General features: G+C 37.0%; 1 protein-coding gene across 6 annotated transcripts in view; it reads left to right on the top strand.

The window, feature by feature from the left end:
- Positions 1-15,126, top strand: part of grip2a (glutamate receptor interacting protein 2a) — a 32,634-nt gene that overhangs the window by 2,603 nt on the left and 14,905 nt on the right. For 3 of the 6 annotated variants that reach the window (XM_082189220.1, XM_082189224.1, XM_082189225.1), the window contains exons 2-10: positions 1,357-1,422; positions 4,601-4,678; positions 6,190-6,325; positions 9,534-9,679; positions 10,396-10,482; positions 11,304-11,379; positions 12,089-12,234; positions 13,659-13,806; positions 14,457-14,611. In XM_082189220.1, coding sequence (XP_082045346.1) covers positions 1,357-1,422; positions 4,601-4,678; positions 6,190-6,325; positions 9,534-9,679; positions 10,396-10,482; positions 11,304-11,379; positions 12,089-12,234; positions 13,659-13,806; positions 14,457-14,611 — 1,038 coding nt within the window. Of the gene's footprint in view, positions 1-233; positions 1,273-1,356; positions 1,423-4,600; positions 4,679-6,189; positions 6,326-9,533; positions 9,680-10,395; positions 10,483-11,303; positions 11,380-12,088; positions 12,235-13,658; positions 13,807-14,456; positions 14,612-15,126 lie in introns of those variants that run through there. The other 3 variants (XM_082189223.1, XM_082189222.1, XM_082189221.1) reach the window with 3 other exon arrangements.

Below are 15,126 nucleotides of genomic sequence, written 5' to 3'. Positions count from 1 at the left end.
ATGGTAAAATGTTTCAGTGTTTCACACTATGATGAGCTCTTAAATGTCTCTTCTGCTCACCTTGGCTGCGTTTATTTGATAAAAAAAAATATATTGTAAAAATACAGTAAAAACAGTAATATTGTCAAATATTATTGTAATTTCAAATAACTTTGAATATATTTTAAAATGTAATTTATTCCTGTGATCAAAGCTGAATTTTCTGCATCATTACTCCAGTCTTCAGTGTCACATGATCCTTCAGAAATCATTCTAATATGATGATTTGCTGCTCATGAAACATTTTCTGATTATTAGCAATATTGTAAACAGTTGTGCTGCTTAATGTTTTTTTGGAAACCGTGATACATCTTTGTCAGGATTCTTAACCCACATTTACCATGGTAAAATGTTGCAAAGGCTGTTTTAACACTATGCTCAGCTTCTAAATTAAGGGAAAGGGCACGTGAGAGAGAGACAGACAGAAAGGGAGGAGGAAGTGTTTGTGCGTGAGGCACGTGTGGGCTGAGAGAGTTACTCTAGTGACAGGGTTTGGCTGTGCTTTTAATATTTGTGTGATTGCTGGTAGGAAGATCCTCTCGGGCAAGACTCTTTGTGTGTGAACGGAGATGATTAATAGGTCAGTACAGGAAGGAAGAGCCCGTGTGAACAGTAAGAAGCTCAAGAAGTGAGGGAGGAGTGGCAGACAGGAGAGAAGGAGCGAGTGTTCGTTCTGTCCGGGGATGATCTGTGTGAAGCACTGGAGCGTTCGGATACGTTCCCATACTGCAGCGCTGTCATCTCTGGATGAACTACCATCTGCTTCAGAAACCCAGGACTGAATCTGTGCGAGCGAGTGGATCACATGTGTTTTATGGATGACTGACTGACGAGACTGGTTGCATGTGCGGATTGGCAAGCGTTATAACCACGTTATGCTGTTTGGAAAGAGCAGATTGGAGTGATACTGGGATGTCTCGGGAATAATCCAGATCCACCTATGCAACACACTTTTTTCAGTCACTCATTCATGCATTACACTCTTACAGTCGCTCGCGTTTACTTTGCTGATGATCTGCACATTTTCATGGAAAAATTGTGGAATTCTAAATGATTTGTAACAGGATCTGTGCAACAGGATCAGCTGTAGATAAAACCATCTGAGATCTGAATCTTCTACGCTGAATGGATTCATCTAGTCTGCTTGTCTTCCTCTTCCACTGTTTCATTGCTTTTCAAAGAAGATTCTTCCTGTATGAGAATATCTAAGGAATCCTAACTGAAGTTACACATGTAATGTGGCCTACTTGGATATGTTAATGTGTTTTCCATGGTCAATTTGGTTAATTTAGTAAGTTTCTAAACTGTTGTTGGCAGAATGGAATCGTGATATTCCCATGATGCTGTGTGGCTTTAGGAGAGAGGGTCGCAACAATAGTGGTGGTGAGTCATGTTGATCATTTTTTTCAAATTCTTTATTTTTCCATTTCATTTGTCGTATATATTAAATTGGGGTCGGTAAGATTGTTTAATGTTTTTGAAGGAAGTCTCTTATGCTTACCAAGGCTGCATTTATTTGATCAAACATATAGGCTAATAAAAAACAGTAAAATTGTGAAACATTATTACAATATAAAAATAACTGTTTTCTATTTGAATATTTTAAAATGTAATTTATTTCTGTGATTCAAAGTTGAATTTTGAGCATCATTACTCCAGTCCTCAGTTTCACATGATCATTCAGAAATCCTTCTCATAGCTATGCTAATTATTCTTATTAATATCACTGTTGAAGACAACACAGTTGTGCTGCTAAATGGAAACCATGATACCTTTTTTTTTTGATAAATAGAAAGTTCAAAAGAACAGCATTTGTCTTTTGAAACATTATGAATGTCTTTACTGTCACTTTTGATCAATGTAATGCATCCTTGTGAAATAAAAGTATTAATTTCTTTAAAAAAATAAATAAATCTTTCTGAACCCAAACTTTTACAAAATGAAAATGTATTTATTTAGTTAATTTGTGAATTATTTTTACATCCAACTTCTTAAGGTATCTAGATTACCCTTTCAAAAATGTACATGGTATCATTGGTATCAATTGGTATTTTATGGTACTTACCATGGACCTGAATGATTACCACATTCATATACCCTGGTATTTACATTATACACTCCAAGGTTTTTCAAAGAGTAGCATGGTACTAGTACATGTCCAAAACAACAGTAATTTTGGTACTTTTAATGTTCGTGTAAGCTTAGGTTTGAAATGATTTCATCTTGTACAGTTCATGAAATGTTTATGGTCAGGGTTCTTCACATACAGCAAAAAATAAACTCTATTCATCATTCACTTTACTTGAAATCAAACCATTAACAATGTAATTTTTGCCAGTGGATCTGTTGTTCTGCAGGTTGTCGTCCCGGGCCCTGTAGGGTCCACTATGGTCCTCTATGCAGCTGTCTACATATTGGGCCAGGGTAGAGGAGGCCCACACATGTATTAGTTTGATCCTGGGCCGTGTGGTTCTCAGCTCCAGCCCTGCTGCTGGAAAAGCCTGTTCAGAGCTGAGCGAGGGGTGACAACTGGGGCCGCTGTGGACTCTATAAATAAAAGCCCAACTCTGAAAATAAGCCCTGAGCTTCCATTTGCATTGTTAGAACATCATCCGTTTAACCTACATCAGGATTGGTGTCAACACAACCAGGGCCGTCGGAGTGGCTTGCTCCAAATTAGTTTCAGAGTTTTAATAGACTTGGAAAATTGAGTTATCCTGACCCATAATGACAGTTTTACTCTGCCGTGACTCTCAGAGCTGATGCTGTGTGTCTCAGTTATATAACTATTGCTGATTTTGAATACTCATAGATGTGTGATTGACTGTTAAAGCAGTGGTGTGATGTCTTGAGCCTATGACCTCTTAAATAAACAGTCTGTGTGGTGATGGTTTCTTTAGCCTTTTGGCCAAAAGGACAGCTGAACATCTTTACTGACCAAATGGAGACGTCGTATGGGTTGTTAACGCTCAGATTGGACTAGCATGTTGGGATTGACTGACCTTTATTTATCGAGTAGCACATAAATTGTCTCTTCATCAAGTTCTTATTATTGAACAATTTCGACCAGGCACTTAACGTTTCACGGATTGGGAAGCTTCATGGTTTAAAAACAAATGTGAATGAATCCCTGCTAATACATTACATTCAGAATTTGAGGGTCAGGATATTTTTTTTTTTTAAGAAAGTAATACTTTTATTCAACAAGGATGCATTAAATTGATCAAAAGTGACAGTAAAGGCATTTATAATGTTACAAATAAATGCTTTTCTTTGAACTCATCAAAAAAGCCTGAAAAAATGTTATCATGGTTTCCTGAAGCAGCACAACTGTTTTTAACATTGATAATTAGAAATGTTTCATGAGCAACAAATCAGCATATTAGGATGAAGGATCATGTGACACTGAAGACTGGAGTAATGATGCTGAAAATTCAGCTTTGATCACAGGAATACATTACATTTTAAAACGTATTAAAATAGAAAACGATTATTTTAAGTTGTAATGATATTTCACAGAATTACTGTTTTTACTTAGCCTGGAAATCCAGACCTAAATCTAAAAGATTAATGGTCTGGTGTCGACTAATGAAATTCGGCCAGCTCGAGGGGTGGCACCAAGCATGCATTTGAAAATCTCACTGGACGCAATTGGGTAACACTACGACCAATCACAAGAAGTTATCGCTTAGCTTCCAGTGGAGCTAACTGGTAGATTAGACTCTTGCCGTATCCGGTCGGCAAAACAGCAAAAACACCCTTCTTGCAAAGGAACGATTCGAGCAGCGTCTTCTGTTCCTCTTTTAGATAAAAAGTCTAACTCGTTCATTGTAGCGGCCAAAGCCGTTTCAAACAACTGGTGTTCATCCATAGCCATCTTGCAATGTTTACTAATAACTTCGACGTTGCAGCGCTGTCGTCATCTCGCCTCTGGTCCGCCTATATCAGATAACCTGATGTGATTGGTGCAGCTCAGATCGAGGGGCATATTTAATGAGCATCATTACTCGACACCAGAGTAACTCGCTGAGCAAATTAAACTTATGCTCTCGCGAGAACTCTGGATTACCAGGGTAGTTTTTACTGTATTTTTGATCAAATAAATGCAGCATTGGTGAGCAGAAGAGACGTGTTTCAAAAACATGAATTCTACTAACCCCAAACTTTTGAACAGTAGTCCAACAGCTTCAACTTTCCAGGGTTAGCAAACAATGAAGAGAACAATTCTGACGTATATTATCAGACATGCGAGTTAAAGTCACTTAAAGTGAAACCGTTTTCACAACCCATGCTTCCATAATGGATCTTTCCAAGTGAAACAGGATTTTCAATAAGAAAAACACAGGATAGGACGTACCAGAAGAACACGTTTACATATGATTTCAGTGTTGTATATCCTGCTTCTCAAAAAAAAAAAAAAGTAAAATGGTTTGCAAATGCTGTTTCATGTTGACTTGAGGTTGAATTCAGTTCTAAAAAACCGATCCGTTCACGTCTGATAATTGAGTAAAATGCATTTGTCATTTTTTATCATAATTGATTTAATCATTTTGTGTTTCAGATGATGTCCCATACACAAAGGGAAGTAAAGACGCTGCGAATGACAGCAGCGGCCTCACCAAGAGGTGCAGTCTCGCTGGTAAGTTGGCATGTGACCCGGCAGAACTAAAACCTGCAGAAAACTGCTGTTAAAGCTCCTCATGAAACCCCTGCGCTGTTTCAGACGTGTGTTCGGCTCTAGATTGAGGCTCTTTAGTAAGGAGTTCTGCGAGCCTCAGCACACACACAGTGTCTCGTACCTTGAGGTGAAGAGACTGTTCGTCTGTGATAATGCTGATATCCGCTGCTATACCCCCTCACTCGCTCTCTCTGTTCCTTTCTCTTTATCCGTTGGGCTTGTGAGGAAATAGTGTCAGTTATATTGTCTTTACTGATTCACCACACTGACACTCACTATCAGAGAGTCACTATAGAGATTTAACAGCAGTAATGATGAATTATCTAATAAATAGCATTATAGAAATATGTTTCCTCATTTTGTCATGCGGAATAGGATAATCTCTTTTCATTAATGGTGTCCTCATTACTGTTATGAGTGGAATTTATTCTATTTTCTTTATCTAAATATTTGTGGTATTTTACGAAAATGTGCATTATATTGTTTGTTAGTGATAAAAAACACAAACTAACTACATTCAACTCAACTGATATTAATACATATGAATCAAAGAGATTAAATTTATGTTATTAAAGTGAATATTGTTAAACCAAAGCACAAAGCATAACTGTTTATTAAAGCTACTGTATCAGACAGTTTGTCATAATTATTTGAGTAATTATAGATTCTTCATCCAAAATATCTTCCCCTTAATGGGGTCCTCATAACTGTCATGATTGTAAATTATTTCAAATTTTATTAAATCATATATAATATTTGTGTTAATTTAAGAAAGTATGTACTGTTGTGATAAATTGTGTTGTTTGTGACAAAGAAATACCAATACACCTCATTAAAATTCATTAAAAACATACAGTTTAGCCTCAATAATTTTATTTTATTCAGCAAGGATGTTAAATTGAGCAAAAGTGACAGTAAAATGATTTAGCAGCACAACTGTTTTCAACATTGATAAAGATCAGAAATGTTTCTTGAGCAGCAAATCAGAATATTGATTTCTGAAGGATCATGTGACACTGAAGACTGTAATGAAGTAATGATGCTGAAAATTCAGCTTTAATCACAGGAATAAATTGGACATTAAAATGTATTCAAATAGTAAACAGTGATTTTAAATTGCAGTAATATTCCACAATTTTACTGTACACACACACACACACACACACTTTTGGCTGATTCAAAGTGTCCAATGTGAAAATTGGCCTAATGTTTTTCCTCATAAAAAAAGTTTTTACACTGCTTGGACATGGTTTGAGAAAATCACCCTTGTTTGTTCGCATAATGTATAAATGTATTGCACACAGCGTGCTACACACACAGTACTACCATCTGTCCTTCATGAAATGGTTAAATGAATCTGAGTTCCATGTCACAATGCATGGCTTCACAAGCTCCCCGTGGGTGACTTACCTGCTGCGAATGTCCATGTGCTGGTGCATGTGTGTTCATTGTGTGTGTTTGTGTACGCACAGATGAGCAGAGAGGTGTGACGACGGTGGAACTGATGAAAAAAGAGGGCAGCAGTCTCGGCCTCACGATCTCCGGAGGTTGTGACAAGGACGGCAAGCCAAGAGTGTCAAACCTGAGACCAGGAGGTCTCGCGGCCCGGTGAGAAACACATCAGTGACTCAACTGACAGTAGAAACATTTCATTTCTTGAAGGTTGTCTTTTTACAGCTCTTTCACAGCTCTCAGTTGTGTGTTCAGTATGTGTGTTTTTCAGGGCCGTAGCCACCATAGGCATTGAGGGGGGAAATAATTGGAAATGGCTGAATTGTCCCCCCAATATTTTGATATTGTAAATACTGCTCTCCATTACGCACAGCTCTGCTTGTTGTTAGGATGACAAACAGTTTAAAAAGTTACATTTTTAGGTTGAATGCCTCAGCGGTCTAACAGCGCTTGTCAAGGTCAAAATAATGGCCAATCAGATCAAAGAAGGCGGGGCTTACTGTTCAAAGAAGGCGGGGCTTACTGTTCACTGAAGACGAGTGTGAATTCCAACGCCACGCTTTTAGTTTGTGGTTTAGTGTGTGGTAAGATTCAAGCAGCTAAACATTTAATATTTGACAACGATGGATATGTTCAACAACCCACAGTAATATAGTGATGCAAATTACTAAAATTTTGGGGGGAATTTTGATATTTTGAATTGAAAAGATGCTATCATTTATTGATCCCGGGATGGGGACAGAGTAATTGAGCCCTTTGTGAAGAAAAGGCAGGACCAATGTCGTAAGAGGTGTGTTATAGTGATAAATATGTCGGAAAAATACGTCGCAATGACGTAGGGTGGGTGGGTGTGTGTGGGGGGTGAACGCATTCACAGATTCCAGAAAATCACCGGCAGTGTGAATGAACCAAAATCAAGCGATCCCGGGTTAAATCCCAGGACACATTATGTGTGTGTTTTCCAGAATCTGTGTGTGAAAGGGAAATATTACTTGCGAAGAGTTTAAATTGCTTACTTCACTATAGGCTACAATTAGACCTAGAACTTCTTTTACCGTTCTTATTTCTTCTTTATTCCCTTAAATCCCTTTGAATCCTTTATGTCATTTCTTTAAATAAAAAGAACACCCCCTCCCCCCCCCAAAAAAACTGTGAATAAAATGTGAATAACAACTATAATAGTATCTCAATGATGTGTAGTGTGTGCGATGCACCATGTTTACACACACGGCTCTTTAACCTCAGGATCTGAGCTGCTCTTGTGTGTGTGTGTGTGTGTGTGTGTGTGTGTGTGTGTGTGTGTGTGTGTGTGTGTGTGTCCTCAGGATGTGGGCTGCTCATTCACATCAGCCTCTAGTGTGACAGGCTGACGCAGTCCTAACGTGACCGCTCTCCCTCTGTCACACACACACACACACACACACACACACACACACACACACACACACACACACACACACACACACACACACACACACGATTGATGTGCATATTCCTGCATGCAGAGTTGCAGCCAGGTGATATAAACCCTGTGACTCTGTGTTTGAGTTTCCAGCTAATGCTTTTATATTATCAGTTTATCAAGGTCTAGTGCAGATATGTAAGCCTGTAATTAGTACAGTATGTGTTAATGCTGTTTAACTCCGGTGCATAATTATGCAGAATCACAAAATGATGTGTTTGGTTTTGCCTTTGGTTGTGTGCTCACGTGTAAATTAAGTACTCTTGAGTGTCGTCATTGTGCCGGTGCCGAGCATGTGTCGTTGTCTCTGTTAATGCGATGCTTACAGGCAAAATCCCAGTGCTGGGTGACATCAGCGGCTTAAATTAGCTTCTATAACAGTACATGAGGAGTCAGCTTTACTAACATCACACATATATACACTCACACAAACACAGGTACCTGCTGCACAGCGCAAACACACATCTTTCTGCAGCAGAAACAGTATAGTGATGATTTACCATGTTGCGTAATCAGTGCAGCCGTATTATATGGATTTAATATTGTGCTTTGGATTTAGATCTGTGAATGAGAGTTAAAGGTGATAAAGGGAATGTCATTGCCAATAGTAGATTTTTATACACTATCGGTCAGTTTGGGGTCGGTAAGATTTTTTTTAAAGAAGTTTCTATGTTCATCTGCATTTATTTGATCAAAATACAGTAAAACATTAATATTGTGAAATAATATTACAATTTAGTTTTCTATTTGAATATATATATATTTTTTTATATTCCTGTGATGCAAAGCTGAATTTTCAGCATCATAATATTGCTAAATATTATACAAATTTTAAATAAATGTTTTTATTTGAATATATTTTATAATGTAATTTATTCCTGTGATGCAAAGCTGAATTTTCAGCATCATAATATTGCTAAATATTATAAAAAAATGTAATAACTGTTTTCTATTTGAATATATTTTATAATGTAATTTATTCCTGTGATGCAAAGCTGAATTTTCAGCATCATTACTCCAGCCTTCAGTGTCACATGATCCTTCAGAAATCAACATGCGTTCTTGCTGACTAAAAGTATTAATTTCACCCTAAAAAACACCCTAACCCCACATTTTTTAACTGTAGTGTATGTTCTGCTTGTATATGTCTTATGAGAAATAAGAGGAAAGGGGAAAGTTGTGATGCTTAATATGACGGCTCAATATATAATGCTTTATATAACAGCTTTGAGAAAGCCTTTTAGTTAAAAGAGCCACTTGTTTTTGAGGTTTTGTGTAGTTTTTTTTACTGTAATTTGAAATGAAGAGGCCTACAGATCTTGTCAGATCTTACAGGCGATGTGAAATATAGTTTTGAAACATAATCTTCACAAAAAACTGTGCTGTTGGGAGCTGCACTTGGATTTAAATAGCATTTTCCAAGATGGCCGATGAATTAACTGATTTGCCATAAAAGGACTTACTAAATGTAGGATTCATATTATAAAAGTGGCACGTATCATTGCATGAAACTTGGGCCTGTGCAAAACATATAATTTGTATTTATGCATTTAGCAGATGCTTTTATCCGAAGCGACGTAGAGTATATTGCATCCAGGTGACTTTTTTTTTCAGTTCTTGCATTCCCTGGGAATTTAACCCATGATCTTGGCATGTGACATTAGTGACATGCTATACTGTTTGAGGTATTATGAAATAATCATGTAATATAAAGGAAAATAATGCTTTAAAAAACATACATTCATTAAATAAAAAATAAAAAAAGACTGTTGCCTAGACAGATAAATAAGCAACTTAAGAATCTACTATGCATGTTACCATAATTTATCACTGCATACTGTACATACATTTAAAAAAAAAAAAAAAATCTTGTTCAATCTTCCATATGTGTTTGTGTGGCAGGAGTGACCAGCTCAATGTCGGTGACTACATAAAGTCAGTGAACGGGATAAACCTGTCCAAGCTCAGACATGATGAGATCATCAGCATGCTGAAGAACATTGGAGAGCGTGTGGTGCTGGAGGTGGAGTACGAGCTTCCTCCATTCGGTACGGACACACACATCTCCACAATTCAGATTGATCTGATCAAGAATACAGTAAAAAAATAAAAATAAACGAATATTGTGTAATATTATAGAAATTTTAAATGTGCTCTTTTTGTATATTTTAAAATAATTTATTCCTGTGAATTTTCAGCATCATTACTCCAGTTTTCATTGTCACATGATCCTTCAGAAATCATTCTGATATGCTGATTTGCTGCTCAAGAAACATTTCTGACTATCAATGTTGAAAACAGTTGATTAATATTTAATAATTAATCTAATATGCTGATTTGCTTCTCAAAAAACATATCTTATTATTATCAATGCTGAAAGCAGTTGTGGTGCGTATATTTTTGTGGAATCTTTTTTTGTGGAATACATTTTCTTTCAGGATTCTTTGATGAATATAAAGTTCAAAAGAACAGCATTTATTTGAAATATATTTTGATTACATTATATATGTCTTTACTGTCATTTATTATCAATTTAATTAACAGTATAAATATCAAAGTACCTGATACTGCTGTGCTGATCACGGTAGTGCCGCAACAGTACTTAATATGTAAATGGTATTTCCAGTCCTAGTTATATGTGATAATTGTATTGTGGCATTAGTGTTTATGGTGTTTATGAAAGTAAACACATGTACATTTCAGTGTGTAGAGCTGTATCTCATCCTCCTGTGACAGTAACTCAAGCTGTTCTCTGTGCGTTTAGCTCCCAGCAATCTCTGCGGCGTCATCTCTAAAACTATCGAAGTGTGCTTGGAAAAAGAAGGCAACAGCTTTGGCTTCGTTCTGAGAGGTACTGAATCACCATCAGACAGCTTGAAATGTCTTTACCCTAACATCTCATGTGTTTTTCATTTTAAACTGATGTTATGACCCTTGAATTGAGGAAAAATACATCAATGATGGCTTGAAATAATCCAGGTTCAATACAACAACAGCTTTCCCAAACTGGGGTACGTGCTAATAATGCATGAAATCATAAAAACTCAACAAGGCTGCATTTATAAGTAAAGTAAAAACAGTAATATTGTGACATTTATTAACTTAAAATGCCTGTTTTCTAATTTAATGTTTTAAAATGTAATTTATTCCTGTGATCAAAGCTGAATTTTCAGCATCATTACTCCAGTCTTCAGTGTCACATGATCCTTCAGAAATCATTCTAATATGAAGATTTGCTGCTCAAGAAACATTTCTGATTATCAATGTTGAAAACAGTTGCTTAATATTTTGTGGAAACTGTGATACATTATTTTCAAGGTTCTTTGATAAATAAAAAGATCAAAAGAACTGAATTTATTTGAAATTTTGAAATCTGAAATGTATTTGCATAAATATTTCATGTGTTTTTAAATGTTATGACCCTTAAACTGAGGAAAAATACACCAATGAGGATTTGAAATCAAACCAGCTATTTATTTGCAATTATATTTCTAAGAATATTCCAGGTTTAATACAACAGAAAAAATGTTCTTTGGAAAGAAAAAGTTATTTAAAAGCATTTGTGTTACTCTCAAGGGCAGCAAGTGGTGTGTGTGTGTGCGTATGTGTTCAGCTGCATTTTATTACTATTACTAAAGGCAATAGTCAGGTGTGCGTTTCACATGCTTTCAGGGGGCTTTCACGAGGACTGGCATAAGGCTCGACCTCTAGCGGTGACCTACGTCAGGCCCGGCGGACCCGCAGACAGGTGAGACCACGATGACTACAATCTGTATGTGTGTGAGACACGTTTATACCACAAGACAAGGCCCTTCAGAACATCTCTGCTTATTAATGAGCACAATGTCTGAATCATCGTGAAGCTCTCTGCGTCTTTGTGTGTGTGTGTCACATCAGTGCCGTCTCTATGCATCCGTCTAGGTTATTTGTCTGTATATTTCCATAAAGAGTTTTTATTTTGTCTGAGATATGATGTATTTGGTGTACATTATGAGAGCATTCTATATGTTGTGTGTGTGTGTGTGTGTGTGTGTGTGTGTGTGTGTGTGTGTGTGTGTGTGTGTGTGTGTGTGTGTGTGATCGTTGAACCCTGTAAGCTGGTTCTGGAGGCACACATGTTAACTGAAGCATAGGCTGATGACATTAAAATGAGTGAGAAGGGTAGAACACAGCCCGAAGCGCACACACACACACACACACACACACACACACACACACACACACACACACACACACACACACACAAGCAGATAAAACACGCATGCATATGAAAGCACCCTGTTTCAACATAATGCTTTAAAGTGAATTAGATTTGCTTGATAATTACACTTCCACTATGCTTATTGTTCATACAAAAGGATCCTTTTATTTTCTAGTTGACGTCTGCATTCACGTCTCATCCCTACTGCTGTCTTTTTGTGTTTCGGTACGTCTCTCCACGTTTCTCCGTCTGTCAGAGAGGGAACCTTGCGAGCGGGCGACCGTGTGTTGAGTGTGAACGGTGTTGCTGTGAATAGACAGAAACATGCTGACGCTCTGACCCTGATCATGCAGAGCACCCAGGAGGCTTTCTTCCTCATCGAGTACGACATCATGGTCATGGGTGAGCAGACACACAGATGCATGCAACACACACACTTGAGTATGCTTGTGTGCACAGATACTCTCATGTGGCCTTAATTAAAGTAGAAACATATTCCACTTTCCCTCCACATTCCCATTGGAAAGAAAAAACACCATTGAGATTCTCCTGGACGGCAATGAGATTAAAGCCTCCTGCTTCTAAAAAAAAAAGCAACTGATCGGAGCTGCTGTGCATATTACATTTAAAGCTCTATGCTGATATGCTTTATTGTATGTCAATAATTGCTTCATTTTTATTTCTCATTAGGATTTTAAAAGGAACACCTGAGACAAAGTTGATACTTAGGGGCATTTACACAACAACGTTTTATAAAAAAAGGGAAAGATTTTATGCTATATAATTGGCCATTCTTATAGACCTTATGTAGCCCCGCCCCTTTTCAGCGCTGCGCTCATTGTCTTTTGTCTTCCGGTCTGTATTTTCACAGCGATCTCGCATATTTATGAATGAACGGCTCTTTTTAAAATCTTCCCGGTCGACTGACATTTGTTAAGTCATCTGCTTTAAACATTACAGTCCTCATGATAACTTTCGTTAACTTTACATTAAGTAAATCCACTTCAAAAGCGAATTACTCCTGGACAGCAATGCCAAAAGACAATTTTCTAAAGATGGCTGCGCCCTTGTTTTTCTGGCGCATAAAGTCTATATGACAGCAGTGACGTCATGCGCATGCGTATTACTTGTTCAATCTACAGGCACGTTGTGTTTCTTTACAAAGTGACATCGCCAACTACTGGCCTGGCATGAATAATACAGCGTTTTTAGTCGTTTTCGCGGATCCGTGTGAACGGGGATAGTTTTGACAACATTGTCATCTGTACCCGAAAATCGCAAAGGAAAAACTTTTCCGCTTTTAGTACATCGTTGTCGTGTAAACGTACCCTTAAATTTAACCGAGATAATATAACCCATCAAATGGTTCCTATACTACTGTCCAGCAAGGATGCATTAAATTGATTAAAAGTGACAGCAAAGACATTTATAATGTTACAAAAGATTTCTATTTAAAATAACTGCGGTTCATTTCACCTTTCTATTCGGTGAAGAAGTCAGATTTTTTTTTTATAATAACTGAAAATAATGATAAATGTTTATTGAGCAGCAAATCAGCATATTAAAATGATTTTTAAAGGATTATGTGAAGGAATAAATTACATAAAAAAAAATATTAAAATAGAAAACAGCTCTTTTAAATAAATAAAAGTCCACACTATTAAATGGTAGTGTGTGCTATTGAAACAGAAAGGTTTGTTTTGTTACCGTTTTGAAAAAAGAATGAGCATATGGTTGGTGGTTTCTTTCTCTCTCTAATTTCTGAATTAGCACTGAAATACCTCCTCTTTCTGCTTCTCTCTGGTTCTGGTTTGGCCTCGGATCAGACTCAGTCCAGAAGTCCTCCGGGCCGCTGCAGGTGGACATCGCGCGCTCCGCGGGATCAGTACTGGGACTCAGTCTCACTACCTCCCTCTACATGAACAAACAGGTCATTACAATCCAGAAAATCAAGCCTGCCAGTGTTGCAGACAGGTGAGCACACACAAACACACACGTTTAGAACCAACAATACATGAAAAGAGTCACATTCACAAATACATTACCAGCAGATTATTCTGTCACTATTTGGACAATTGGTTGATATTTGACCGATTATCAGCAGCTTGTTGGCTCCAAAACATACTAATAGCCTCATTAATGGATAATCAACTTATAGTCAAATATTTTTTTGAGAATTTGTATAGTTTTAAATAAATATTGTCTAAAAAAAATTGTGTACATATAATTGCCTAACATTAAATAATATTTATATTAGAAGTCGACCGATTCATCGGTTTTGCCGATATATCGGTACCGATAGTTGATTGGTGGAACTATCGTTATCGGCAAAAATCGGTTATCGGCATTTACGGTCAAACCTAAATATCATATCGGTAAAATCCACTATCGGTCGACCTCTAATTTATATTACTATTCATTATATTTGCATTATATCTATTCTTCATATATCTATAATAAACATTTAGCAATCCTCTTCTTTCGCAGTCACTTTTTCACCTCACACCTTCTCTGTTGTCATTTTCACTCTCGCTGTTTCTTGCTTTGCTCAACACAGATGACTTTCTCTCCTTGTTACCACCACTATCTGTCTCTCTCTTGCTGTCTTTCCCTGTTTTTCTCAGATGTGGTGCTTTGCATGTAGGAGATATTCTCCTGGCTATAGATGGCATGAGCACTGAGCACTGCTCTCTGATGGAGGCTCAACAGCTCCTGTCCAGCTCCTCAGAGCTCACCAAACTAGAGATCCTGCCGTCTCAGCACAGCACACATGACGCAGGTCTGCAGGCACACTGGCATTTACTAGACATATCGCTATAAACACGTACTCAAAGCTCATAGTGACTGATATTCACATGCTTAGATAATCTAGACGTGTCTTGCAACTTTACTTTGGATCTGTTTGCAAGAGCATACTACTCATACTAATTCTGTGCAGAAAATACATACTATGCAGATACGTAGTGTGCAAATGTTCTGTTTACATGGAATATCCAGATGACCTACTAAGAGAGCTTACTACACAGAACACTGCACTTGAGGTGACTCACCATTTCCAGTGTGAAAATGAATTTAAAATATATTAAATAATTATTTAATCCACTGAATTTTTTAAACATTTATTTTATGACTCATCAGACTTCCAAGAGTTTTAGATGTTTTATACATAAATGTAAAATTATTTATTTATTTATTTAATCTTGACACCACGTGCTGAATTAAAAACTCAACATAGTGAGAACATGTGACCAAAATTTTTAACATATTACAGTTTGAAATATTTATTTTAGTAAA

The sequence above is a fragment of the Leuciscus leuciscus genome, assembly GCF_965113295.1.
Source record: "Leuciscus leuciscus genome assembly, chromosome: 13".
Classification (NCBI taxonomy): Eukaryota; Metazoa; Chordata; class Actinopteri; order Cypriniformes; family Leuciscidae; genus Leuciscus; species Leuciscus leuciscus.
This window is presented reverse-complemented; position numbering and strand designations above follow the sequence as displayed.